The sequence below is a fragment of the Mustela putorius genome, unplaced genomic scaffold (assembly GCF_011764305.1).
Source record: "Mustela putorius furo isolate JIRA1106 unplaced genomic scaffold, ASM1176430v1.1 tig00537227_pilon_pilon_pilon, whole genome shotgun sequence".
Classification (NCBI taxonomy): Eukaryota; Metazoa; Chordata; class Mammalia; order Carnivora; family Mustelidae; genus Mustela; species Mustela putorius.
This window is the reverse complement of record NW_025422368.1, coordinates 2,872,626-2,897,646: the sequence shown is the minus strand read 5'-3', so window position 1 is coordinate 2,897,646 and position 25,021 is coordinate 2,872,626. Positions and strand designations below refer to the sequence as shown.

Sequence of the window (25,021 nt, the reverse complement as noted above, 5' to 3'; positions counted from 1 at the left end):
CCAGGCCCCCAATTCTCTTCCTCCCAGCCTGTCTCATCTGCCTCAGTGTCTCACAGCTACTACAGGACACTGCTCCCCCAATTAATGTTCTGGGGTCCCAGGGTAGCGAGAGCAGGGGGTGGAGTGGTGCTGGGAGTGAAGTTTTTTTTTGTTTTTGTTTTTGTTTTTGTATTTGCATAAAAGTTCCCGAAGCCCTTGCTGACATTGTTGCTTGGGGGCCCAGCGTTTTAAACTTAAGTCACTGGCCTGAGCCCTTGTTTTAGGAAAGAATGAGATGGCTCTTGTTGCGTAATCCTGAGCAGGGCCTGCGGGAGCTGCCAAGAGGTCCTTCTTCCTGCCTCTCGCCTCTGGGAAGGCAGGCTCAGCTAGGAGGGCTGGGGATGGGCGGGACACTGCCCTGGAGAGAGGAGGTGGGTGTGAGGGGCTGGTAGACAGTGTAGTGAAGACAGAAATACCCTGACCCAGCCGGTCCAGCGCCCCCTGGGCAGAGCAAAACCCGACAGGGAATCCAGACAACCCAGTGGCTGATACTGGGGGTGAAGGGACAGATTCTAAGAAAGGAAAGGAATGGAAGCTAACCTAAAGGACAGAAGTTGGGGGGGGGGGTAATCTGTTCTCTGTCCACTGTTGCCAACAGCACCCAGAGTGTGTGTTCCTCTAACTTTTGCCCCACCCCCCTCCACCTCTGTTATGGCAGCAGGCCAATCCCCCACCACTACCCTGTCCCTACCTGCCGGGTGTTCAGCTATTCTCACTTGCACACCAGAATATTCTGGTGGCCCCACCCCAATGCAAGGGTTAAAGCCTGTACATTCGAAGTGTGTCTCCCCACCCTCTCCCCACCTCTCCCCTTGTTCCCCTCAACCCCTTCTACCACCTTCACCCAGTCTGACCCCCATCCCCCGTTTTCCCATAAGAACATCTCAAACATCTCTTCCTCTCCTCTTCCTTAGGCTACTTTCTCCCCTCAGCAGTGGGTTTTCCCAAGACCCCATTATCCATCATCTCTGGCCTTTTGTCTTTTCCCTTTGCACACATTTCTCCTGTGACTCCCACACACCATCCCTGCCCCTTCCCTTCAGACAATAGGCCCCTCACTCCCCACCGGAGTCCCTACGCCCCTTCATCCCCCATGCATACACTTGAACCGGACTCCACGTTTTTCTGTTTCATCCCAATTCCCGCCCTCTCCTTCTTCCACCCCTCCCCACCCTCTAGTGCCTCCAGCCAGCTGTCCAGCTCCCAAATTCCGGCCACGAGTCCCGGGAACAAAGCAAGAAAAATCAGAGTAATTTGGGAAGTAAACAGAAACTTGGAAGGGAGCGGGGGAGAGAAAAGTGGGGAGGACCCAGGTGGGGGGGGCCCTCTCCAGTCCCACCCAGTTTAGGGAATGCCCCTGCCTTCTCCCCCACCCACCCCCCCTTCACCTGGCTCTTAAAGGGCCCGGCCCCTGACCGGCGGCTACTTAAGGCAGAGGGGCGGCGGCGGGCAGCAGCTGCGCTGCGAGGGCTCTGGGAGGAGTGGACCGGGCAAAAATCCTGACCATGACCCCCCACAGGCTGCTGCTGCCCCTGCTGCTGCTAACTCTGCTGTTCGCTGCCCGTTCAGAAGCCGCCTTGGCACGGTGCCCAGGCTGCGGGCAGGGGGTGCAGGCGGGTTGTCCGGGGGCTTGCGTGGAGGAGGAGAATGGGGGGCCACCGGCGGAGGCCTGTACGGAAGCTGGGGGCTGTCTCAGGAGGGAGGGGCAGCAGTGCGGGGTCTACACCCCCAACTGCGTCCCAGGACTGCAGTGCCACCCGCCGGAGGAAGAGGAGGCGCCTTTGCGGGCGCTGCTGCTGGGCCGCGGCCGCTGCCGCCGGGCGCGCGGACCCCAGGGTGAGTCGGCGCCCCGCCCCTGCCCCGCCCACGTGAGCCCTGCAAAGCCCCGGGCAGGGTCCTGGAGAGCAGGCACCTGCCAGCCTCTGGGTTCTGTACTGTGATGCTTCTTCTTCCTAGCCCGGGGCTGGGCTGGTTGGAGGGGCACGTTTTGGGTGTGAAGGGACAAGAGCGGGAAGCAGCTAGAAGGTTGGGGTGTGGCTACAGGCTCTGGGGACAAAGCAGGGAAATGTCTGAGCTCTGAACCTCCCCCCACCCCCAATTCATTTCCTCTTGAAGGGAAAGGTGAGCATGGAGGGGTTTAGGGCCATGCCATATGCCACAGCATCCCTGCTCCTTCCCTCAATCCCCCCCACCTCCATCCCCCACTCCCAGCTGGAGAAAGGACCCAGATGTTGTTCCCAGCTTCCATTTGGAGAAGGAGAGAAGGGAATCCAGACTCCAAAATCCTGCACACACTGAGAAATAGCCCCTCATTCTCCCCTTAATATCAGGGTGTCCAAAGCACCTGAGCATGGGCTCTAGAACAGAAGATGTCCCAAACCCAGAATTGTTTCAGACTAGACTAGGGTCAGAGGGCAGGCTCGGGGGGCCTCAAGAGAAGGGGATAGAGGTGGGAAAAGAAGGAATCTGCCAAATCAGGGTTATGATTTAAAGCTGCTCAGAACCCTCCACCCACCCTACCCCACCCTACCCCAGGGAGGAAAATAGAAGTCTGAGTCATTGGGTGGGTAGGACACAAGTGAGTCAGAATCCAAAAGATGGGGGGCAGCAAGGACAGGGGAGGGCAGGAAATGAAAGCAGTCCCCCCACCCAGGGGCTCCTGGTTTCTTCATGGGAAGGGATGAGAAGTTAACTGGGAGTTTCTTTCAGTCCAAATGCCTGTGTCCAGACTGCTAGGGGTCCTCCTAGAAAGGGTTGTCTAGGTGGGTCAGAGAAGGTAGTGGGAGCATGGTTGTGGTAGGGTGCTAAATGGAGGCAATGAGGGGCAAGGTCTGAGAAGGGTGGAAGAAGAAGGATCAGAATCAGGATTGCAGAGGGACTGGCTCTTGAGCTACGGGTATAAGGAAAGTGGGAGCAACTGTCTAGGCTTGAGGACTGGGTACTTGAGCAGAGCTTGTCTTTGGGCATGGAAAGGAAGAGCTGATCCCTTTGGGGCCATAATATCTAATTTTACAGCTGGGACAAGTTCCAAGCAGTGCATACTCCCCTCCCTGCCTTTCCTCACCCTGACATCCTGGTGGTACCAATTTACTTCCTCACCCCCTCCCGTCCTGAGCTTTCCTAGGCTCCCCAGACACCATGTATGACACTTTCTCCAGAGCCAAGAACAGCCTGAAGGTTAGAAGTCCCTCATTCCCTGCATCTTTGCAACCTGTCCTCTGCCTGTCCTGGTCAAGGGCTGAGTACCGGCTCCTGGGACCCCTGGGGTTGAGGTGGGTTGAGATATGGGGGACCAGAAGGGAGAGGCCCCACTGCGGTGCCCCAAAAGTAACCATGTCTAAAGCCAGGGACACACATTCCACTTGGGTCCCCGCTAACCCCCCCACAGCCCTTGCTCTTCTGCCTCATCTCCCTGGCTTGGTGCACCCCCTGCTGGCTTCTGTGGGGAACAGCCAGGTCTTTTCACTGCAAGCCCAAGGCCTCCCAATATATTTGTGCTTACACTCTGTGTTTGCTTTCCAAAGTGCTTCTGCCTTAAGACTAGTCTGGACATATTGTCAGGAAAGGTAATATCCCTCTTTGTCAGAGAGAGAAACTGAGGCCAGAAGAAGGTACAGGTGGAGGCAAGTTCTAACTGACCTCATTTCCACTACTTGGAAAGATCTTTTCTTCCTCCCGCTTCAGGGAGTCAGGGTGAGCAAGGCTCTCTTCCATTTGGTTCTGGTCTTTGACTCCCAATTTCTGGACTCTTCCTCCCCCGTTCCTCTTGTGGCTGTAGGAGAGAATCCTAAGGAGAGCAAACCCCAAGCAGGGACCACTCGTCCCCAGGATGTGAACCGCAGAGACCAACAGAGGAATCCAGGGACCTCTACCACTGCCGGCCGGCCCAGTCCTGGGGGTGTCCAAGACACTGAGATGGTGCGTTTGCGATTGGTGGAGAGCCGGATGGGTGGGGAGCCCTGGAAACTCCCATCACAGGCTGTCCCCTTGGGCGTGGAGAGTTTTCCCACGTGCACGTCCTGGGAGCCCACCTGGGGAAGCCAGGGATGGCATGGTGAAGCTAGGCTGGGCTGGTTCCAAGCTGCGTGCTCTCCCTCCTCCCAGGGCCCGTGCCGCAGACATCTGGACTCAGTGCTCCAGCAACTACAGACTGAGGTGTACCGAGGGGCTCACACCCTCTACGTGCCTAACTGTGACCATCGGGGCTTCTACCGGAAGCGGCAGGTGAGGCCCCTTGTCTCCTCTCTGCCCCTTGGTCCAGCAGCACAGGTGCCTACCAGGGATGGGGTGAGGGGCGCTTACAAAGGGCATTAAGGAGACTGACTGTCCCTGCCTTTAAGATCTTCCCACTTTAGGACCCACACAAACACAGAGAACAGCCACATGCTATAGTAATGGAGCCAGACTGCCTGACTCAGGAATGCTTAAGTCCTGGGCTCACACTGGTGAGACAGCTCTGGTCACCTAGGGGCCTAGGGGCTGTGAACTCACAGGGAAAATTTGCATTTCTAAGCTGTCCCTAGTGCTGATGCCGAGGCTGGTTTGGGAACCACACCTCGACAATTGTGGTTCAGGCCTGGAAGACTAGGGCCAATTGAGTGAGTGGAGAAGAGCAGAACAAGAGACTCAGTACCCATGGGCCCTTCTGTCCCTCCTGCCAGAGTCTGATGGTGGCCCCTCTGATCCTCTGTGCCTCTCTCCCCAGTGCCGCTCCTCCCAGGGCCAGCGCCGAGGTCCCTGCTGGTGTGTGGATCGGATGGGCCAGCCCCTGCCAGGGTCCCAGGATGGCGATGGAAGCTCCTCTTGCCCCCCTGGGAGCAGCGGCTAAGACTGGAGGGCTGGGGTGGGGAGATGCATCAGGGCCCCTGGAAGGAGCATGGGGCTGCCATCTTGGGTCATTTGTTGAGTGATGAGTAACTCAGGAGCCCTGAGCCCCATACTCTACCTTCAGGCCCTACCCCCACTGTCCCCCCTCACCCCTAGACCCCACACACGGGAAGATTATTAGAGTGGGCTTTGGGTGTGAATAAAGCTGTGTTGGGGGTCTCTGGCCTATGTCTCTATGTCTCTACATCTCACATGTATGGAGCCCCAGCCCTTCTTTCTCCCACTTTCCGGCCACTGGCGGAGGTTTCCAACCCTCGAGCCTCTCCCAGCTACCCCCCAGGGAATGGGAGCAGGACAGACATGGAGGCCATGGCCTTTTTCTCAGTTTGTGACCTTGTTTCTAACACTAATATTTGGACACAAGGGGAGAGGGGAGAGAAAGGATTAATAGTTAATCCCCAGCAGGAACCCAACAAAGAGGAACTCTCGAAATACTTACCTTTCTGTTACATTCTACTAAAAAGGGAAGGAAAGTCTTGCTTATCAAGCCCCTCCCATGGGCCAGACCCTGGAGCATGGGCTTCTGGGAGGACTTCCTCATTGTGTGTTTACAATAACCTTGTCAGGTAGGGACTTTTGCCCCTGTTTTTACAGAGGAAACTGTGGCTTCCAATATTTGGGTCACTTGCCTGAAGTTACACAGCTGGTAGATGGAGATTTAAATCTTGTTCTTCCGTCTGTGACAATGCCTGGCCTTCCCTAGACTCAGAATAAGTGTTTGTTTTGCGTCCTCTCTGCCCACATGCTAACCCCAGCAGGTGTAGGGAAGAGCTGCCGCTTGGGGGCCCTGGCACCCAGCCCCTCCTGGAGGGGCCACAGCATCACCTTTGTCACAGGTGGTACCCCATCATAACATGAATCACACGCATACAACATGCCTTATCGCTCGGTCTAAGGGAGCTGAACTCCCTGTTACCTGAAGAGCCTGCAGGCTACTGGGAAGGCGAGTGTGCTAGGCGACAAGCCCCCCTCCCCACGACACACAGAGATGCAAAGCCACCGTTCTAGAGGGAGGCGTGGCTCCCTCAGCTGGACATCTGGGTGGCGGCTTGGGCTGCTGGGGGTGGCAACCATTCCTGGGACAGCCAGCACTCTGGAACTGAGAAGCGTTACCCTCTAACCTCCTGAGCTTCTGGAGGTTCCCTCCTCCTGAAAGGACTTTAGTCTCTGGAGCTGTCGGATGAGCTGAGTGAGATAAGAGCTTGGCAGGCTGCGAAGGAAGGGAGGGGACACTTCTCCGCCACTTCTCCGCTGCCTGCTGACCAGTCAAGACTCACATCATGGAGCCAAAGGCGGCCCGATTGCGGAGGGGAGAAGGGTTGAGAGGAGAGCAAGAGGACCGACCCTCGGCAGAAGGTGAACCGCCCTGGAGGGGTGGGCAGAGAGCTCAAGGGGGCTGGAGGTGGGGACGCCTTGTTGAGGGCGTCCCTCCTGTCTTGGGAGGCAAGGGAAGGCAGCCACTGTCTCTGCCCCTCACTGCCCAGCCAGGAGAGGGAAGTGAAAAGAGATATTCAGAGCTGAGGCCTTGCCCTATCTTGTGGGCTCTTTCACTCCTGAGGGTGAACCGAGTAACTTCCCGTTTCCCAGGTAATGTCATCAGGCTCCCAGTAGCCTCCTCACCCTCTGCAAAAAAAGCTTCCCCTTCTGGTCACCCCACCATAATACAAGATACTCCCCTGGTTGGGGGCAGGGAGGCTGCTGAGCTGACAGGGTTTCCTGGACAGAGGAGGCTTCTGGGTCTGTCTGAGGTGGCAGAAGCCTAACTCCTCCCCCTTGGATATGCCCTTTGACCCCTCCTCTTAGGAAACTCTGAGAAGGACAGAGGCCTGGACTTGGTGCAATGGACCCGCCATATGGAGGTGAGGGAATCAGAGGTCCGAGGTCAAGAGGGACAGGTCTTGGGAGAGTGGAGGGGCTCAAACCCTTCAGATGAGGTGAGAGCTAAGGGTTAAGATAGAGGGGTCGGAAATACTTATCAGGAGGCCAGGGGCCAAAGGTCAGCCAGTGAACAGTCTTCTGTTGGCGGGATAAAGGTCAGGAGAGGGAAAGCTGGGGAGAGGGAGAAGAGAGTAGGGTCAGAGAGGACAAGGTGGTCGGCATCCAGACCCTGGCCATGGAAGTGGCTTTCCTCGGTCCTCACTGCTGCCCTGAGAAGCCAGGGAGAAAGAAGTCTGGGGGGAACCCCTGGGCCAGAGCCTTGCCTATTCCCGGTACTTAGTGACATGGCTGGTGCGCAGAGAAACTCAGCAGATACATGGTGAACGAGAGGACGGCTCACTGGGAGAGCGACCACCGGCCTGCCCTGCTCTGTCCCGTAGGCCGTGAAGATGCAGCTGTTGGAGCAAGCTCAGGGACCGCTGATGGAGCTGCTGGACCGGGCCATGTGGGAGGCCGTTCAGTCCTACCCACCGCAAGGTGGACCTCCGCCCTCGGCGCCTCCAGATTCCTCGAGCAAGTGAGCCTCTGAAGAGCTCGGGGCTGGGTTCCTGTAGCAGGCGCCTCTTCTGCGAGAGTTATGAGCCCTACATATCATCTCATGCATCCTTTGTCAGTGTGGGCATGACCCCGTCAACCTTCTCTCTGTTGTCCTTATGGCCTCTGCCTGCCTGACACTGACCTCCACCTCTGGGCCTTGTTCTGCCCTGGCCCTGACCTTCCACCTGGTCCTGCCCTCTGGCCCTCACCCTGATCTTCCTCTACTACTGCTCCCAAGTATCCACCTTCTGCAAGGCTCTGCTCTCTGCCCAGAACCACCTTCTCTCATGTCCTGACCCAGAACAACTGTCTTCATTCAGGGCCCGGGAGCCATCCCTGGGGAAACGGAAAATTTTCATCACCCGAAAGTCCCTGCTTGAGTAAGTCCACATCACCGACCCGGGATGGGAGGAAAAGAAAGAGCTTTGGCTGGGGTCCAGGACCCCTCGATTCAAATCCTCAGGTTCTAGGGGTTTGGAGGGAAGACTTGGAGAGAGCTTCTAAAGTTCATGTTCCCCATTTGCCCTGGGCATGATTGTGGAAGAAAGGCCACCTGGATGAGAAGTCCCAGCCATGTCCCAGCCTTTAGCTGCAAGTTCCCAATCGCTAGTCCCCATCCCACATGTGTATCATGCCTGAGCTGGTCCCCATGACCTTGAAGACCCTCCCACACCAACATCCAGGCCCCTGTCCCTGCAGCGAGCTGATGGAAGTGCAACATTTCCGTACCATCTATCACATGTTCATCGCTGGCCTGTGTGTCTTCATCATCAGCACCCTGGCCATCGACTTCATCGACGAGGGCAGGTAGGCCCCCCTCCCGCCTGAGATAGGCACACAGATCAGACCCCTAGGTCCCCAGTGTTCCACCTGCCACTGGCCTGAGCAACCACAGCCCAACCCCCCCACTTTGATCCTTTGATTACTGGATACACATCACCATCGCTTCCAACAACCTTGCCACCTAAAAGACACTCTTAGACTTCTTCCTTCCACAGCCTTGGATGGCCCTTAGTCTGACCTCCCAGGTCAGCTACTCCGCAGACATTCTGTCTCCTGCTCAAATACTTTTCAGTAGCAACCATGCCCAGATCCATGTGAACACACAGGCACACTTCCTACCTCTCACACTCCCTCCCAAGTCAGCACTGTTTGATCCAAGTAACTTCCACTGGGCACCTTCCAATTCCCCCACCTAAGGGCCAGAGATGAGAGCCAGACCCCATCCCAGTCTCTGAGGCACTCCCAGTCTTGTGGGGAACCCAGAAATGCCCACTGACATCCCCCCAGAGCACTACCAACTCTGGGGATGAGTCTTAGAGAGGTGAAGAGCCCGGGGTGGGGGTCTGTATTTACACCTCCCCTGTCTCACCGGAAGTGCAGTTTAGGAAGCAGTAAAAAGAAGAGGACCAAGAATCTGTGGGTTCAGCAATAGAATTGCCTTCTGGCAAAATCGTTATTAATTATATGAGGAATAGAAGGATCAAATTTCAGTAAAGAGTTCAAATACACGTAAAAGTGACAGACCTTCCTGACCACTCCACCAGCCCCAGACCGCTGTCAGAGATAACATTTTTAACAGTTTGGAGAGTTTCCCTCCAGTGCATTTTCCATGCGTTCACATCCACATGTGCATAAGAACCAAGAAGGTGTCTGTTGTGAGGCTTTGCATAAATAAGATACTTACTGTACTTACTGTTGTGTTTTTACTCCCTAATAACTTATCTTCCTATCTTAAAGATTTTTCCATGTCAGCCCACTGTCCTTTACTGACTCATGGACATTTAGGTGGTTTCCAATTTTTCCCTGTTACAAACCATACAATCTAAACACAAGCAAATAAAACACCCAACGACCTGCTTTCTACTAACTTCGTCTACAGCTACAGACACTCCAAAAGAACACAAGTAACGGAAACCAAGCTAAACTCTGAATATCCCATATTTTAATACCAGCAGCATACAAAGTTCTGAGCCCTCCTGCAACACCTAAGATTCAGAGAGCTCTAAAGGTCATGTGTAAGCAAAATCACCCCACGATTGAGTCTTTTCAGGCAATACCCTGTGCTAGAACTTCGGGACAACAGAGGTGTCATCTTGAAAACCTTCAGATATGGGGCGCTGGTAACTTTCACAAAATACCTCGGTTTGTCTTCCAAGAGTTCTGACTGCAGAGGGAGGGGACAAAGATGGGCCACACATTTGTCTCCTTTGTTTCTCCCTCTCAATTCCAAGGCTGATGCTGGAGTTTGACCTACTGATCTTCAGCTTTGGACAGCTGCCCTTGGCGCTGATGACGTGGGTCCCCATGTTCCTGTCCACTCTGCTGGTGCCCTACCAGGCCCTGCGGCTATGGGCGAGGCCCCGGGCTGGAGGGGCCTGGACGCTGGGGGTAGGCCTAGGCTGCGTGCTGCTGGCGGCCCACAACGCGGTGCTCTGCGTCCTCCCAGTCCACGTGGCCCTGAAGTATCAGCTCCCGCCGGCTTCGCGCTGTGTCCTAGTGTTCGAGCAGGTGATGGGCGAGACGAAGCTGGGGGCGGGGCTCGGGGGGGGCACTAGATACTATAGTACTGGTGGGGGCGGAGCTAGTTCCTAGGGGCGGAGTCCGTCTTCAAGGGTTTGAACGCACCAGCGGGGGCTCCGAGGAAATTTGCTGCTGTGCAAATGAAATCGGACTTTGCAAGGAGTCACCGGTATTGGCTGACTGGAAGCTCCGCCCTGGCCTTTCCTGTACGCGTTTACCCTTGACTCATTCCAGGAGCGACCTGTTAGGCTATAAGACTGTCAAACAAAAAGATAAAATACGGGCTTTGACAGTACAGATTTTGCAAGCCACCTGCCTCTCTTCCGCCAAGGAGCGCACAGAGATGTTAAGTGATTAGCTCAAAGCCACACAGCAACTTAACCTCCTTTCCATTCCATCTCAGGTCAGGCTCCTGATGAAGAGCTACTCCTTCTTGAGAGAGGCTGTGCCTGGAGCCCTTTGTGCCAGAGTAGGTGAGGCCTTGCGCCGGCCCCGCTGTGAACTCAGGCCTTTTGGCTGTTGAGTGAAGTCAGCGGTTGCAGGATTCTCATACAAGCTCTGGCTTCCTGATCCTGTGCTGCCCCCAGGGCAGAACTCTGGCCTCCCAACTGGACTCTGTGGGCCTTAGTCATCAGGCATTCTCAAGTCCAGCCTCTGAGATATGGCGCCTCTGACACTCAGGACTTCCGGCACTTTCCAATTTCCGGGCCTAGCCTGGAAAGACCCAGAGTATGAGAGCCTTATATTAGGAAGTCAGAACAGAAGGAGAGAAAGAATGTGTGGTGGAACTTGTGGGTGCCAAATGAAAAATGACAAAGCAGGTCCTGTACCAGGAAGTAGGGCGCCTGGAATGGAAGCAAAAGAAGAGTGTCAAAGAGCAGCTTCAGGGGCGCCTGGGTGGCTCAGTGGGTTAAAGCCTCTGCCTTTGGCTCAGGTCATGGTCCCAGGGTCCTGGGATGGAGCCCCACTCAGCGGGGTGCCTGCTTCCTCCTTTCTCTCTCTTTGCCTGCCTCTCTGCCTACTTGTGATCTCTATCAAATAAATAATAAATAAAATCTTTAAAAAAAAAAAGAGCAGCTTCAGGTCCTGCATAGCCTCACCTTGCCTGCCACACCTCCAGACTCAATATCCAGCCCCTCACCCATCCCCTAAACCCCTGTCCTACCCAGCCCTCCACCCACCCGGCCCATCCCCAGCCCCCACCCCTCTCCCACTCTCTCTCCCTTCCCCCTTCACTGACAGAGCCCTCTCACTCTTCCCCAGGAGACGGCAAACAAGCCCCCAGTTTCTCCAGCTACCTCTACTTCCTCTTCTGCCCTACACTCATCTACAGGAAGACTTACCCCAGGTAAGACCCTGTACCTCTTTCCCAAATGCCCAGGCCCATCAGGGACATTGCCCTTCTCTTTTCCTCTCTCTGGGGTCTTTAGCCTCACCCCAGACCCTGGCCAGTTTCTCAAGAAGCTTCCCATAATTACAATGGGAAATAAGTGGCAGGTAGACTATCCCTTCTGCTTTGCACAGCCCATGGTGACACGAGAGTGACCAACTGTCCTGGCTTGCCAAGGGCTGCCCCAGTTTTAGTACCAAAAATCCTCCACCTTGGGAAACCGGTCAGTCTGGAGCGAACTCCTGATGGTTAGTCACTTTAGTTGACATTCGAGCTAAAAATCCATTTGCCGTGTCTAGTATGGATGGTGCAGAATGTTCTAGACCTTTACCTCCCCAGATTATCCTCCCAGGCCTGAGGAACTTTGGGAGATTCAGAGAGAGGGCCTGTACCCTTGCAGGCAGGGAACAAAATAAAAGGTTGGGAAACATGTTATCCCCATTGCTGTTGCAGGACACCCAACGTCAGGTGGAATTATGTGGCCAAGAACTTTGCCCAGGTCAGAAATGGGGTAGAAGGGCACACACGTGGTGGCTGAGGGGGCATTTCTGGGAGTGAGATGGGGAATGCTGGGGAGGAGGGCAGAGGGTGGTGCTAAGGTAAGAGGAGGCAGGTGCTGGGCTAGAATCCAATTCCAGAAGGAGGGGAAGCTGCTTGTGACTCCTCTTAAAGTGACATGTCCCTCACTCCTCCCGCAACCCTCCCCAGGCCCTGGGCTGCGTGCTGTATGCCTGTTTCATCCTGAGCCGTCTCTGCGTTCCTGTCTTTGCCAACATGAGCCGGGAGCCCTTCAGTACTCGGGCCCTGGTGCTCTCCATCATGCATGCCACGTTGCCAGGTGTGGCCACCAAAGGCAGGGCTGGGGAGGGTTGCACCCGGGTGAAAGCTTCCTAGTAGGGGACTTCTCCCTCCCCTCCCTCTTTCCCTTCAGTCAGGTTCAACACCTCATGCCACTGGAACCTCCCCCACCTGTGGCCCCTCCCATCATGGCTCACTTCAGATGACCACTCCACTCTCTCTCTTTCCACATTGGCCTTCTCACCTGTCTCCTTACCCCTTCAATCTTTCCTCCCCCGCCTGCCCCCGACGAACATCCCTCCTCCAGGTTAGTCATTACCCACCCTGGTTCAAAAACTCCAGTGACTTCCCATTGCTGGCCTCTCCAGATACAGTTTGATCCCTTGGCCTGGCATTCAAGGCCCCTTCCCAGAAAGCCCCTCCTGTCTTCTCATCCTGCCCCAGGCCCTGCCCATTCCTTGAAAGATACTCACTTTCATGCCTCCAGGCCTTCGCTGATACTGGTCCCTCAGCTTGGATTCCTTTCCCCATTTTCCAGCAGCGAAGTCCGGTCTGTTTTGGGGGCCTCCTCCTCCAGGAAGCCTTTCAGTTTTAGCCATCAATCACCATGACCCACCCCTTTTTCTGCACTGCTAAGCCCATCAATGGCCACCATGCTTAGCTCCCAGCACACTTGACCTTGATGCATGGTTGGACATGTCTCCGTCCCTATCTCAGCCTCTGTCTCTCTCTCTCTCTTCAACCACTCCATGAACCCCTGAGGGTCAGGGGTTTTGAGTTTCATCTGTGCATCTCTGGCATCCAACATGGGGGTCATGAGCAGATGGATGGATTAATAAATGCATGAGTTAGTGAGTGACAAATAAGTGGTTGGTAGGATTTGGGGCCCTGGTTGTCAATGAGGGGCCCTTGGAGCTTCCCAGGGGATCCAGGTGGGCCAGTCTGACCTTCAGCCCTTGTCCCCACTCACCAGGCATCTTCATGCTGCTGCTCATCTTCTTTGCCTTCCTCCACTGCTGGCTCAACGCCTTCGCAGAGATGCTACGATTTGGAGACAGAATGTTCTACCGGGTGGGTCCTGGACCTGACCCCTTGGGAGCTGGATGCAGTGAGGGCTGGAGAGTGATCTGGGGACGTTGGTGGCTCCATGGGGTGTCACCTCCGCTGTGCCATCAGTCTCCCACATGAGAAACGGGCTTCCCTGGATATGGTTCTGATGTCACCCCTCCGCCTCCCGACTAGCCAGGGCCAAAAGCTCTAGTTCCCATCTTACTTTGGAATCATCTTCCCCTGAGAGGGAACAAAGGAGGGAGGTCCCCAGATCCTGAAGAGGCAGCTGGGAGAGTGCCTGCTGTCTCTCTTCAGCCAGGGGCCAGCCCCCTGGGGAACACTGGGATAGGGTGCAGGAAGCAAGGAGTTGCAGCTGGGGCCCGAGAAGAGTCAGGACCCTGATGCTCACCTCCTTCCCCTAACCCTGACCCCATTCTTCCCCCAGGACTGGTGGAACTCAACGTCCTTCTCCAACTACTACCGCACTTGGAATGTGGTGGTCCATGACTGGCTATACAGCTACGTCTATCAAGATGGGCTGTGGGTACGAGCTCAGCAGACCCCCCCCCCCCTGCGCCACCAGCTCCCACAGCTAGTAGAGTCTTTCCAGGACATTCTCTTTCCCTCTGTCTACACCATTCACATTTTCCAGACCCAAGGGCCCCCTTGACCTCCATCTACGCTCTTCTACCCAACCCAGTGGGCAGAAAACCCTCCTTAGAATCTGACTTCCTTCCTTCCTTATCCTTTTTTTTTTTTTCAAAGATTTTATTTATTTATTTGACAGACAGAGATCACAAGTAGGCAGAGAGGCAGGTAGAGAGAGAGGAGGAAGCAGGCTCCCCACAGAGCAGAGAGTCCGATTCGGGGCTCGATCCCAGAACCCTGGGATCATGACCTGAGCCGAAGGCAGAGGCTTTAACCCACTGAGCCACCCAGGTGCCCCCTTCCTTCCTTATCCTTAATTCCACTCCCCACAGCATTTCCCCCTCCTTAGACTCCTCAGGAACATGTATATAGCGACTCTCAGTTACCAAGACTTTTCACATACATGATCTGCATAGTAACCCTGACAAGCATCATTATATCCCCTTTTAAAGATTGCATTAGCCCAAAGAACTAATAAAATGCTCTTAAATAAGATATACCAGCCCTTCAGACCCCAAATCCCGTATTCTTTCCATATTCTTTGTACCATACACTCTTCTGGCTTCCTTAAAGAGGGAACTCTTTGTGGAGAAGTCTTGAGGAGACTTATTCCACCCTCCTCCCCCCACCCCTGCCAGCTCCTTGGGGGCCGGGCCCGAGGGGCCGCCATGCTGGGTGTGTTCCTGGTTTCTGCCGTGGTCCATGAGTACATCTTCTGCTTTGTCCTGGGATTCTTCTACCCCGTCATGCTGATACTCTTCTTAGTTATTGGAGGTGAGCTGGGCCTCCATGTGCCACGGGAGGGGGAGCCATCCAGAGAGAGGAAGCCTGGAGTCCTGCTTCTGGAAATTCCAGACTGACAGGGGAGGACACACACCCTTCTGGAGGGGGAAGCATGAAAGTTGGGGTGTGAAGGAACTTGGGAACAGGGAGGGAGGCAGCAGGGGTTTTCTTGGGGGAGGTGGGAGAAGATTTCTGGCTAGAGAGGAGCATCTGAGAGGAGCATCTGAGTGGGGCACACATAGAGGGAGACAAGGGGGAGAAGCGGCGTGGGGATGGAAGGTTTAGTATAAGATCCAGAATACTGCTATAAACAGAGGAATCCTGCTTTCACATGAGCCACTTGAGATCTCTATGGGTTGCTAGATCTGGGTTCAAGTTCCTGTCATCACTCCCCAGTGCCCTGGGATGAGAAGGCAGCCAGGGAGACGAGGTATCTGGAGTTGGAGTAACAAGCTTTCCTCTCACATCAGGGCTGATGAACTTCATGATGCATGACCGGCACACGGGCCCAGCGTGGAATGTGTTAATGTGGACCATGCTCTTTCTGGGCCAAGGCATCCAGGTCAGCCTGTACTGCCAGGAATGGTACGCTCGGCGACACTGCCCCCTCCCCCAGGTAAGGGACCATGACCGTCACTCAGCTCCCCATCTAGAAGGACACACCTCCCCTCCACAACAGCCAGCTCTCTATTGTTCCCCAATTCAACAGCCATTTGGTCAGGGACCAGGGCCTGGTGTGGGGGCTTCTGTGTCTTGGATGTGTAGGGTGGGCACAGGGGAACTCATGTACAATTCACCTCTCTCCGGCACAGACGACCTTCTGGGGGCTGGTGACACCTCGATCTTGGTCCTGCCATACCTAGAGATCAGAGCACCCTCACTGCCCAGATGATACCACCAAGTTCTTCTCTGCCTGCAAAGCCCGGGACCAGGGTGCCCCTCCCTGCACTCCTGGATCTAGCTCCAAGTCAAGGGGGCCTGGCAGGCATGACCAGGGAACTCCAGAGACGGAGATCCATGGACCCAGAGGGCCACTGAGCACAGACACGGAATGGTGGTAGCTCTTGAGCCTCCAGCCCCCTAGAGCAGGCACAGGGTCCACTCCTACCTCATGACTGTCCAGACTTGGGAAGACTTGAAGGATCTTACAGATCTGGTCAATGCAAGGTGACCTAAAGAAGCCGGGACCGCCAAGGTTTGAGAAGGGTTTGGCTGGCGTTTTGTACTGTTACCAGTACAATAATAAACTGTGTCTCTTTTTATTCATTCATTTGTTGATTCCTTCATTCATTCTTTGATGAAGGCCCACTTTGACAGGCACACTGGAAGAGCTGGGTCCCCAAAGGCAAGACTGTGTGGTGGGAGGGGCTGAGGGTCTTGGAAGACACGCATTGCCTTTTTAATGCCATCCCCTCCCCCAAACCCAACTTTGCCCTCCTTTCCACCTCTATTCCTCCTTCACCTCACATTTCTACACCCCTTAATTCTTCTGCTCCCAGCAACCTCATATCTGGGACGGCCCACTGCAGACCCAGGAGAGGAAGTGCCTGTACAGACCTGATGCGATTATCTCACCTTCCTGAGCCCCATTTTCCACAGCTATAAGGGGACCTTAAAATGAAGAGTGTCCTGACCGTACGGGTTCAGAAGGTCAAAAGATTCATGTTCAGCGCCATTCCAGAAACCAGACTGTGTCGTCACTCTAAGGAGAGGATCGTTTCTGTCCTCCTTACACAGGTCCCCCCTCACCTGGTGTGGGGAAAACATCTAGACCAGTAAACTTTTAGGGAACTTAGCCCCGGGACACAGAGGATCAAACAAACCAGGATTCCTGAGAGAGGGATAGGTACTTCTTTTTTTTTTTTTTTTAAGATTTTATTTATTTTATTTGACAGACAGAGATCACAAGTAGGCAGAGAGGCAGGCAGAGAGAGAGAGAGGAGGAAGCAGGCTCCCTGCTGAGCAGAGAGCCTGATGCGGGACTCGATCCCAGGACCCCGAGATCATGACCTGAGCCGAAGGCAGCAGCTTAACCCACTGAGCCACCCAGGCGCCCAGTACTTCTTTTTTTAATAATAATCTTTTAAAAAATTATTTTAGGGCGCCTAAAAAATCTTTAAAAATAAATAAATAAATATTTTATTTATTTATTTTTGCGTGCATGCAAGAGAGAGTAAGCCCAAGCAGGGGGAATGGGCAGAAGGAGAAGCAGACTCCCCGCTGAGCAGGAAGCCTGATGCAGGGCTTGATCCTAGAACCCTGGGATGACAACCTGAGCCGAAAGGGGATGCTCAACTGACTGAGCCATCCAGGCGCCTGGTACTTCTTTTTTTTTTCTTTTCCATGTTAACAGTGTGAATGGATATCTTTTCATGTCAACAATATAGATCTATTTCCTCACTTTTTTTTAAAATATTTTATTTATTTATTTATTTGCCAGACAGAGATCACAAGTAGGCAGAGAGGCAGGCAGAGAGAGGAAGGAAGCCGACTCCCTGCTGAGCAGAGAGCCTGATACAGGGCTGGATCCCAGGACGCTGGAATCATGACCTGAGCCGAAGGCATAATGAGGCTTTAACCCACTAAGCCACCCAGGCACCTCTATTTCTTCACTTTTACTTACTGCATGTATACACTAGAAGTTATTTAACTATTTATAGACATTTCAATTGTTTCCAGTATTTGGCTCTTATACACAATTCTATGATGCACTTCCTTGTGTATATATATACATCTTTGTGCATTTTCCTACGGCAGTTTTTGAGAAACAGAATTACTAGAACATTGGGCGGTATTACTCTCAATTTTGTATAAGTTGCCAAATTAAAAACTTCCCTCTGGAAGGTTTAAGTGAATTTAAGTTATATGACATCACCCATTTCCCAATGCCCTTGCACATATGGGGTTGGGTCAGCTTCTTTATTTTGGCCAACCTGATAAATAGAAAATTATGATGTCTATTGTCTTCATTTTGCTTTATGATCACTGCTTTAAAAATGGAATATGGACGCCTGGGTGGATCAGTGTTTAGCCTCTGCCTTCGGCTCAGGTCATGATCCCAGCATCCTGGGATCGAGCCCCGCATCAGGCTCTCTGCTCAGCGGGGAGCCTGCTTCCTCCTCTCTCTGCCTGCCTCTCTGCCTACTTGTGATCTCTGTCAAATAAATAAATAAAATCTTTAAAAAAAAAAAAAGGAATATACTTTCCTATATGTACCAACAATTTTTGTTCACTTTTATTTTTTTTAATTTTTAAAAATGATTTTATTTATTTGACAGAGAGAGAGAGAACATAGGTGGGCAGAGGGAGAGGGAGAAGCAGGCCCTCCACTGAGCAGGGACCCCAACGTGGGGGTTGATCCCAGGACTCTGGAATCATGACCTGAGCCAAAAGGCAAACGCTTAACCAACTGAACCACCCAGGCACCCCAACATTTCATGGTTTTAAGCACGCAGAATTTGCACATCTGATTTGTCTCTCAGTATTTCATATGTTTTAATGCTATTTTCTTAATCTTAATTTATTATTGTTCATTGCTAGCATATTGAAATCAACTGATTTTATGTCTTATTTTGAATTATGATTTCCAAAATGGAATGAATGGCACATTTGGTTTCAATGTGTTATGTATCATATCTTGTATCATATGTTCCTTTATCATGCCATAGTGAGTTGCTGCTGTTCCCTCCATTTTCCCTACTCTCTTGTTGTTTTGGAAGTTCAAGTGTACTTTTCCAATCCCTTGATAGTTACCCATCCTTACTTGCACAGATAATCCAATTCCTACTTCTTCATCATCATTTTTAAATATACCAATAATGGGGCACCTGGGAGGCTCAGGCCGTTAAGCATCTGCCTTCAGCTCAGGTCATGATCTCGGGGTGCTGGGGCCGAGCCCCGTTTGGGGCTCCCTGCTCGGTGGGGAGTCTGCTTCTCCCTCTGCTGCTCCCCCTGCTCCTACTCCCCTCTCTCTCTCAAGTAAAGAAACAAAAACTTAAAAAAGTTAATATACCAATTATTTTTTCCATTACGATGTTTTATTTTCCTGCCACTTCTACCCTGCTAAGAGAGACCTTCAGAATACTTTGATCTCTCTTACTCTGCTTCCCATCCCTAGGTGTGCCCAAGAGAACACAGTACTTAGCGTCCTAGGTATAATTAGATTTTTGTCCAGCTCCGTGAGCATTTAACAGCGTGATATTTGGCCAAGTGTCCTTTTCACTGGAGGTTTTCCTCCCCCCTCATCTTCCTCTTCCTTGACTTCTCCATTCCCTGAGTTTTTTCTTGAGTATTTTCCTCAGGTGAGATAGGAGATTGAGATACTCTTTATAGCTCTAAATATCTTTCTTTTGCTCTGACAGGTGAAAGCTTTCCCAGCTGGGGATGGGGTCCCTGGGCAGCCAATCTTTTTCTCTCGCTGTCCCCACGTTTAGCTTCCAGTACCTCAGGTGGAGAGTCCTGGGTCAATTTGATGCTTTTCCTTTGTATAGAACTGGCTCTTTCTGTCTTGAAACCTGAAAATGTTTTTCTTTAATCTTGGAATTCAGGAGTTTCATGCTTAGATGTCTGTCTTGTCTTTTCTTTCCTTTTTTGTGTCTTCCTGTGCCCTTTTGGTCTGCAAGCTGAGATCTTTTTTTCAAGTCACTGAAGTCTTCCTCTATTTTTAAATTATTACCTCTCTTCCATCTGTGCCTTTTCGTTCTTTTGGAGCTAATACATTTGAATGTTAGGACTACTGGATCTATTCTCCAAGTCTCAAATTTTCCTCTTTATTTCCATCTCTTTGTATTATTTGCTCTGTGCTTTGAAGTATTTTTTCCACTTGTTCTTCCAAGCCACTAATTTGAGTCCCAGCAGGGACCAGACTTTTTTCTCTTTTGATGCATATACTAATTTTTGTGGTTGTTGAAATAACGTTTCTTTAGTTCCAGAAAGTACTTTTTGGTACACTACTGAAGCTCTTTAAGTGCTCCTAATATTTTCTGAAGTTGTCTCCTAACTCTTCAGTGGTTCCTGTTGCTGCCTGGTAGGCAGGAAGAACAGCTAAGATGACCTCATCCCCGTAAAGCCAGGGTCATCTGACTCATGTTCTTTCAGGATTCCCCATGGTCCCAACCTCTGGTCAGGGGCTCTCCAAAGCCGGTCTCCAGACTCTTCCATAGTGAGAATGAGGACGTTCCTCCCCAGGTTTCCTCATTAGGCCTTCCCCTTCCTAATTCCAAGTTCAAGCCCTCACTGGCACATCCAGTCCCTGGCCCAGCAGCACTCTGGTTAAGCAGAGGCAGGTGTTTGCAGTGGAAATTCCCTTAGAACAGCGATTGTCAAACTGGACCACACCCTGGAATCCCCTCCAGGGCAGGCCAGGATAGGATGAGCCCCACCCCAAGATTTTCTGATTCCTTCTAGGGCGTGGCCTGGGAATTGCCAAAATATGCTGACACTGCTGACTGAGGAACCACACTTTGACAACCCCTGCATTAAAATACATGAAACCAAGCCACCCTTCTTCAAAATTATAGCTTTTTTTTTTTTTTATGGTGAGGAAATTAATCAATGTCAGGAAGGTGTTGTCTCCTCATTTTACGTGGGTTCTTCAACTTATTCATCGTGCTGACGCTCATACACGACTGGGCTCCATCCAGGCCCCCTCGCCCACCAGAGCCATCTTGGGGGCTTTAGTGCCCTGACTCCTGGTCTGAGAAGAAGGCAGTGGCAGAGAGCCAAATGTGCCCAGACCAGAACCCCTTCGGGCTGAACCAAAGTGGAGCAGAGGTGGGTCAGACAAGAGAGCCCCCCCCTCCTTTGCACAGGCTCAGGCCCCTTTGTGGAACCTTGTTTTACCCTGGTACCCAGAGGGTGGCAGCAGAGCCCCACCAGCCTTGGGCCAGGACATCAGTGGGGATACAGTGCCTGGAGTGGGCATCTGCATTCGAGGCAGGGAGGACTCTGGGGCCATCTTCCCACCCAGCAAGGCCCTCCTTCTGGGTTAGGAACCACCTTGTCTGTCTGTCCGGGTTGTCTTCGCTGGGGCCCTATCTGTGCCCCTCAGACTCTGTGCCCGTCCTGTAACTCAAACACCTTCTATTCACCTCTTTGACTTGTCCAGTTTTTTCTCCGCATCTCCTTGCTTGTCCTGGGATCCCATGTAACACTCACTCCCCTCTTCTGTGGCCCTCTTCCTAATTGGTGCTGGCCCAGTGGTCTGCAACCTCCATATCGTCCCATACTCCACTAGTTGGAGTTTCTCCCTCCCATATTACTCCTCCCTCACTCTGCTGCTGGAAGCACCCCTCCTATAACACACACTCCGCAACTCTGAAACACAGAACTCAAATGGGCATTTCAGCAATGTCCAGTGATCCTATGGAGGACTCCCTCCCCACTCTCCAAAAGAACAACTTCTTTTTTTTTTTTTAATATTTTATTTATTTATTTGTCAGAGAGACAGTGAGGGAGAGCACAAGCAGGGGGAGCAGCAGGCAAAGGGAGAAGCAGGCTCCCCCTGGGCAAGGAGCCCGATGTAGGACTCAATCCCTGGACTCCAGGATCATGACCGGAGCTGAAGGCAGACACTATAACCAACGGAGCCACCCATGCATCCCCAGCAACTTGATTTCTTCTCTCTTTTCCCACCATTCATCTCCTACTCTATAGATCCACCTAAAGCACCCACTCCAGCTTTCCTCGACTCCAGGTTCCTCCTGTGAACTGCAGGAATTTGCCCCCCTCACATCGTAAGACATCCCCTCCCTTCCCACCACCTCCAACACTAAGACCCTTTTATGAGTTCCAGGCACCTCCCCCTCCTTTCCCTCTCTACCAAATGTTCCCATTAGCACCCAGGTGAGTTCCTCTACTATGTCCCATCTCTAACTTTCCCCTCTTCACCCCAGATCCTCATCAGGCTGTCTCCCTGCTCAGCTTCCTGTCATAGCCAAACTTCTGGAAAAAGTTGTCTGCTCACTGTGGCTGTTTTCTCACCTCCTCTCACTTTTTTGAGTTAATCGTGTTATCTACAAAAGTGTCTCTTCACAGTATAGTAGGGGTAATTACTCCAGCACTTATTCCTTCCTGTCACCTCCTTTCCGCCCTTAGGGATCCACTCTAGTACATGACAAATCTCTATGTGTTCTTGAAAAATAAGAGTGTTGTACTTGACCTTTTTAATTTATATCAAGTAATTTATGCTACAATTCTCATTCTATTCATCACTGTTTAAAAATATGTAAATGGTGCTATATTTAAATATGTAAATTTCTGCTGATACCTGTGTAGTATTCCAACATAGCCACACACTACATTTTTTTTTTTTTTTTTTATTTGACAGAGAGATAGAGTACAAGCAAGCAGAGAAACAGGCAGAGAGAGAGGAGGGGAAGCAGGCTCACCGATGAGCAGAGAGTCTGATGTGGGGCTCGATCCCAGGATCCTGGGATCATGACCTGAGCCGAAGGCAGAGGCTTTAACCCACTGAGCCACCCAGGTGCCCCACTACATTTTTTTTTAAGGTTTATTTATTTTAGGGGTGCCTGGGTGGCTCAGTGGGTTGAGGCCTCTGCCTTCAGCTCAGATCATGATCCCAGGGTCCTAGGATCAAGCCCCGCATCGGGCTCTGCAGGGAGCCTGCTTTCTCCTCTCTCTCTCTACCTGCCTTTCTGCCTACTTGTGATCTCTGTCTGTCAAATAAATAAATAAAATCTTTAAAAAAAAAAGATTTATTTATTTTAGGGGCACCTGGGTGTCTCAGTTGTTTGGGTGCCTGCCTTTGGCTAAAGGGTCATGATCCCAGAGCCCTGGGATGGAAGCCTGCATCCAGCTCCCTGCTCAGGAGGGAGCCTGCTTCTCCTTCTCCCTCTGTCCCTCTCCCTGCTCATGTGTACTTGCTCTCTCTCAAATAAATAAATAAAATCTTTTTTTTTTTTTTTTAAGATTTATTTATTTATTTGACAGACAGAGATCACAGGTAGGCAGAGAGAGTAAGGGAAGCAGGCTCCCCGCCGAGCAGAGAGCCCAATGCGGGGCTCGATCCCAGGACCCTGAGATCATGACCTGAGCCGAAGGCAGAGGCTTTAACCCACTGAGCCACCCAGGCGCCCCAAATAAAATCTTTTTTAAAAGGATTTATTCATTTGGGGGCCCTTGGGTGGCTCAGTCGTTAGGTGTCTGCCTTTGGCTAGAGTCATGATCTCAGGGTTTGGGATCAAGCCCCACATTGGGCTCTGTGCTCTGCGGGGAGTCTGCTTCTCCCTCTCCCCCTACTCCTCCTGTTCACTCATGCTCTTTCTCTCTCTCAAATAAATGAATAAATAAAATATTTTTTTAAAAAGATTTATGTATTTTAGAGAGAGAGAGCATGTGCTTGTGCAAGTGGGGGTAGGGGCAGGGGCAGAGAATCTTTAAGCAGACTCTCCACTGAGTGTGGAGCTCCATCTGGGGCTGGACCCTGGGCTTGATCCCACAACTCTGAGATCATGACCTAAGCAGAAATCAAGAGTCGGATGCTTAACTGACTGAGCCATCCAGGTGCCCTAAACTTTTTTTCTTTTTTGAAGTTATTTTTGGGAGGTGCCTGGGTGGCTCAATCAGTTAAGCACCTGCCTTGGGCTTAGGTTGTGATGCCAGGGTCCTGGACTCCTGGCCTCATAGGGCTTCTGACTCAGCAGGGAGCCTCCTCCCTGTACCTCTGCCCCTCCCCCAGTTTGTGCTAGCTCGCTCGTGTGCGCGCGCTCTCTCTCTCTCTCTCTCTCTCTCGCATGCACTCTCTCTCAAGTGGATAAATAAAGTCTTTTTTAAAAAACAAATTTTGTTGTAGCTATTCCAGATCACTTGCATTTCCATATGAATTTTAGAATCAACTGTCAATTTCTACAAAAACCATGCTGAGGTTTCTATTGAGATTACACTGAATCTAAAAATAAGTTTGGGGAGAATTGTCACCTCAGCAATACGAGGCATTTCAGCAATAAACACTATATATCTCTCCATTTAAGACTTACTTAATTTCTCTTACCAGTGTTTTTTTAGTTTTCAGTATATGGGATTTGTACATCTTTCATCAGAGTTGTCCTTACACTGTCCTTACATATTTCTCTCTTCTTTTTTGATGATATTGTAAATGATATTGTCTCTTCCACTTCCAAAAGTTTGTTGCTGGTGTAGAGAAATACAATTAATTTTTGTTTATTGGTCTTGTATCATGCAACCTTGCTGAACTAGTTCCAGTAGCATTTTTATAGGCTCATTGGAACTTTCTACATGGATTATCGTGTCACCTGCAAATCAAAACAATTTTACTTCTTCCTTTCTAATTTTTATGTCTTTTTTTTCCTTGCCTTATTGCCTAGCTAGAAATTCAAGTACAGTGTTAAATAGGAGTAAGTGTGGACCTCTCTGTCTTGTTCCTGATCTTAGAAGGAAAGATGTATACATATACAGTATATCAGCTTTATTCAAATATATATACTTTGGGATTATTTAAATATAATTCATATACCATTTAATATACCCACTTTATTAAAGGGTACAAGTTGATAGTCTTAATATGTTCACAGATTTGTGTAACCATTACAGTTAATTTTAGTACATTTTCATCACTGCCCCCAGAATCTTGTACCCATTAGAAATCACTTTCCATTCCCCTCTAGCCCTCCAGCTTTGGGCAGCCACAAATCTACTTTCTCTTATGGAGATTTCAAATAAATGGAAACATACCAAATATGGTCTTCTGAGATTGGCTTTTTTTTTTTTTTTTTAGCACACTGTTTTCTAAGTCAACCCATTTTATACTATATACCAGTACATCATTCCTTTGTGTGGTCAAGTAACATTCCATTTCATGGATATCCCACATTTTATTTACTCATTCATTGGTTGATGAATATTATGGTTAATTTTATGTTCCAACTTGACTAGGCTAAGGGGTGCCCTGATAGCTGGTAAGACATTATTTCTGGGTATGTCTGTGAGATTGTTCTAGAATAGATTAGCATTGGATTTGGTAGGCTGAGCAGAGAGATCCCATCTCACCAATGTGGGCAGGCATCATTCAGTCTTTTAATGGCCCAAATGGAATGAGAAGGCAAGGGAAGGGCAAATTCTCTTCTTCAGCTGGAATATCTATCTTTTCCTGTCTTCAGACATCAGAGCTCCTGGTTCTTGGGCCTTCAGCCTCTTACTGGGAGATATATGAGTGGCTTCCTGGTTCTCAGGCATTTGGACTCAGAACAAGTTACACCATTGGCTTTCCTGGCCCCCACCCCTACCCCAGCTTACAGATGGCACACTGTAGAACTTCTCAACCTTCATAACCAGGTGAGCAAATTAGTATAATAAATCGCCTCTTATATCTACATATATATCCTCTTGTTTCTGTTTCTCTGGAGAACCCTGACCAATACAATGAACATTTGGATCGTTTCTGCTTTGGCA

The 25,021-nt window shown here is 51.1% G+C and overlaps 2 protein-coding genes across 2 annotated transcripts; both read left to right on the top strand.

The window, feature by feature from the left end:
- Positions 1-1,451: 1,451 nt before the first annotated feature.
- Positions 1,452-5,090, top strand: IGFBP6 (insulin like growth factor binding protein 6). Its single transcript, XM_004774651.3, has 4 exons — positions 1,452-1,875; positions 3,818-3,957; positions 4,144-4,263; positions 4,745-5,090. The coding sequence occupies exons 1-4, from the start codon at positions 1,545-1,547 to the stop codon at positions 4,865-4,867; spliced, it is 714 nt and encodes a 237-aa protein (XP_004774708.1). The 5' UTR covers positions 1,452-1,544; the 3' UTR covers positions 4,868-5,090.
- Positions 5,091-5,559: 469 nt separating this feature from the next.
- On the top strand, positions 5,560-15,859 carry SOAT2 (sterol O-acyltransferase 2). Its single transcript, XM_004774649.3, has 15 exons — positions 5,560-6,282; positions 6,730-6,785; positions 7,245-7,381; positions 7,722-7,781; positions 8,101-8,208; positions 9,636-9,912; positions 10,328-10,397; positions 11,188-11,272; positions 11,768-11,813; positions 12,023-12,152; positions 13,086-13,183; positions 13,608-13,706; positions 14,449-14,584; positions 15,064-15,209; positions 15,406-15,859. The coding sequence occupies exons 1-15, from the start codon at positions 6,207-6,209 to the stop codon at positions 15,454-15,456; spliced, it is 1,575 nt and encodes a 524-aa protein (XP_004774706.1). The 5' UTR covers positions 5,560-6,206; the 3' UTR covers positions 15,457-15,859.
- The last annotated feature ends 9,162 nt before the right edge of the window (positions 15,860-25,021 follow it).

What these genes read in the sequence shown, in the direction of transcription:
- SOAT2 (XM_004774649.3), top strand. Translation starts at nt 6,207, where the DNA reads ATGGAGCCAAAGGCGGCCCGATTGCGGAGGGGAGAAGGGTTGAGAGGA. An exon ending in TCTATCAAGATGGGCTGTGG is followed by an intron (nt 13,707 to 14,448) that starts GTACGAGCTCAG and finishes CACCCCTGCCAG; the next exon opens with CTCCTTGGGGGCCGGGCCCG. An exon ending in GACACTGCCCCCTCCCCCAG is followed by an intron (nt 15,210 to 15,405) that starts GTAAGGGACCAT and finishes TCTCCGGCACAG; the next exon opens with ACGACCTTCTGGGGGCTGGT.
- IGFBP6 (XM_004774651.3), top strand. Translation starts at nt 1,545, where the DNA reads ATGACCCCCCACAGGCTGCTGCTGCCCCTGCTGCTGCTAACTCTGCTG. An exon ending in CCGGGCGCGCGGACCCCAGG is followed by an intron (nt 1,876 to 3,817) that starts GTGAGTCGGCGC and finishes TTGTGGCTGTAG; the next exon opens with GAGAGAATCCTAAGGAGAGC. An exon ending in GCTTCTACCGGAAGCGGCAG is followed by an intron (nt 4,264 to 4,744) that starts GTGAGGCCCCTT and finishes CTCTCTCCCCAG; the next exon opens with TGCCGCTCCTCCCAGGGCCA.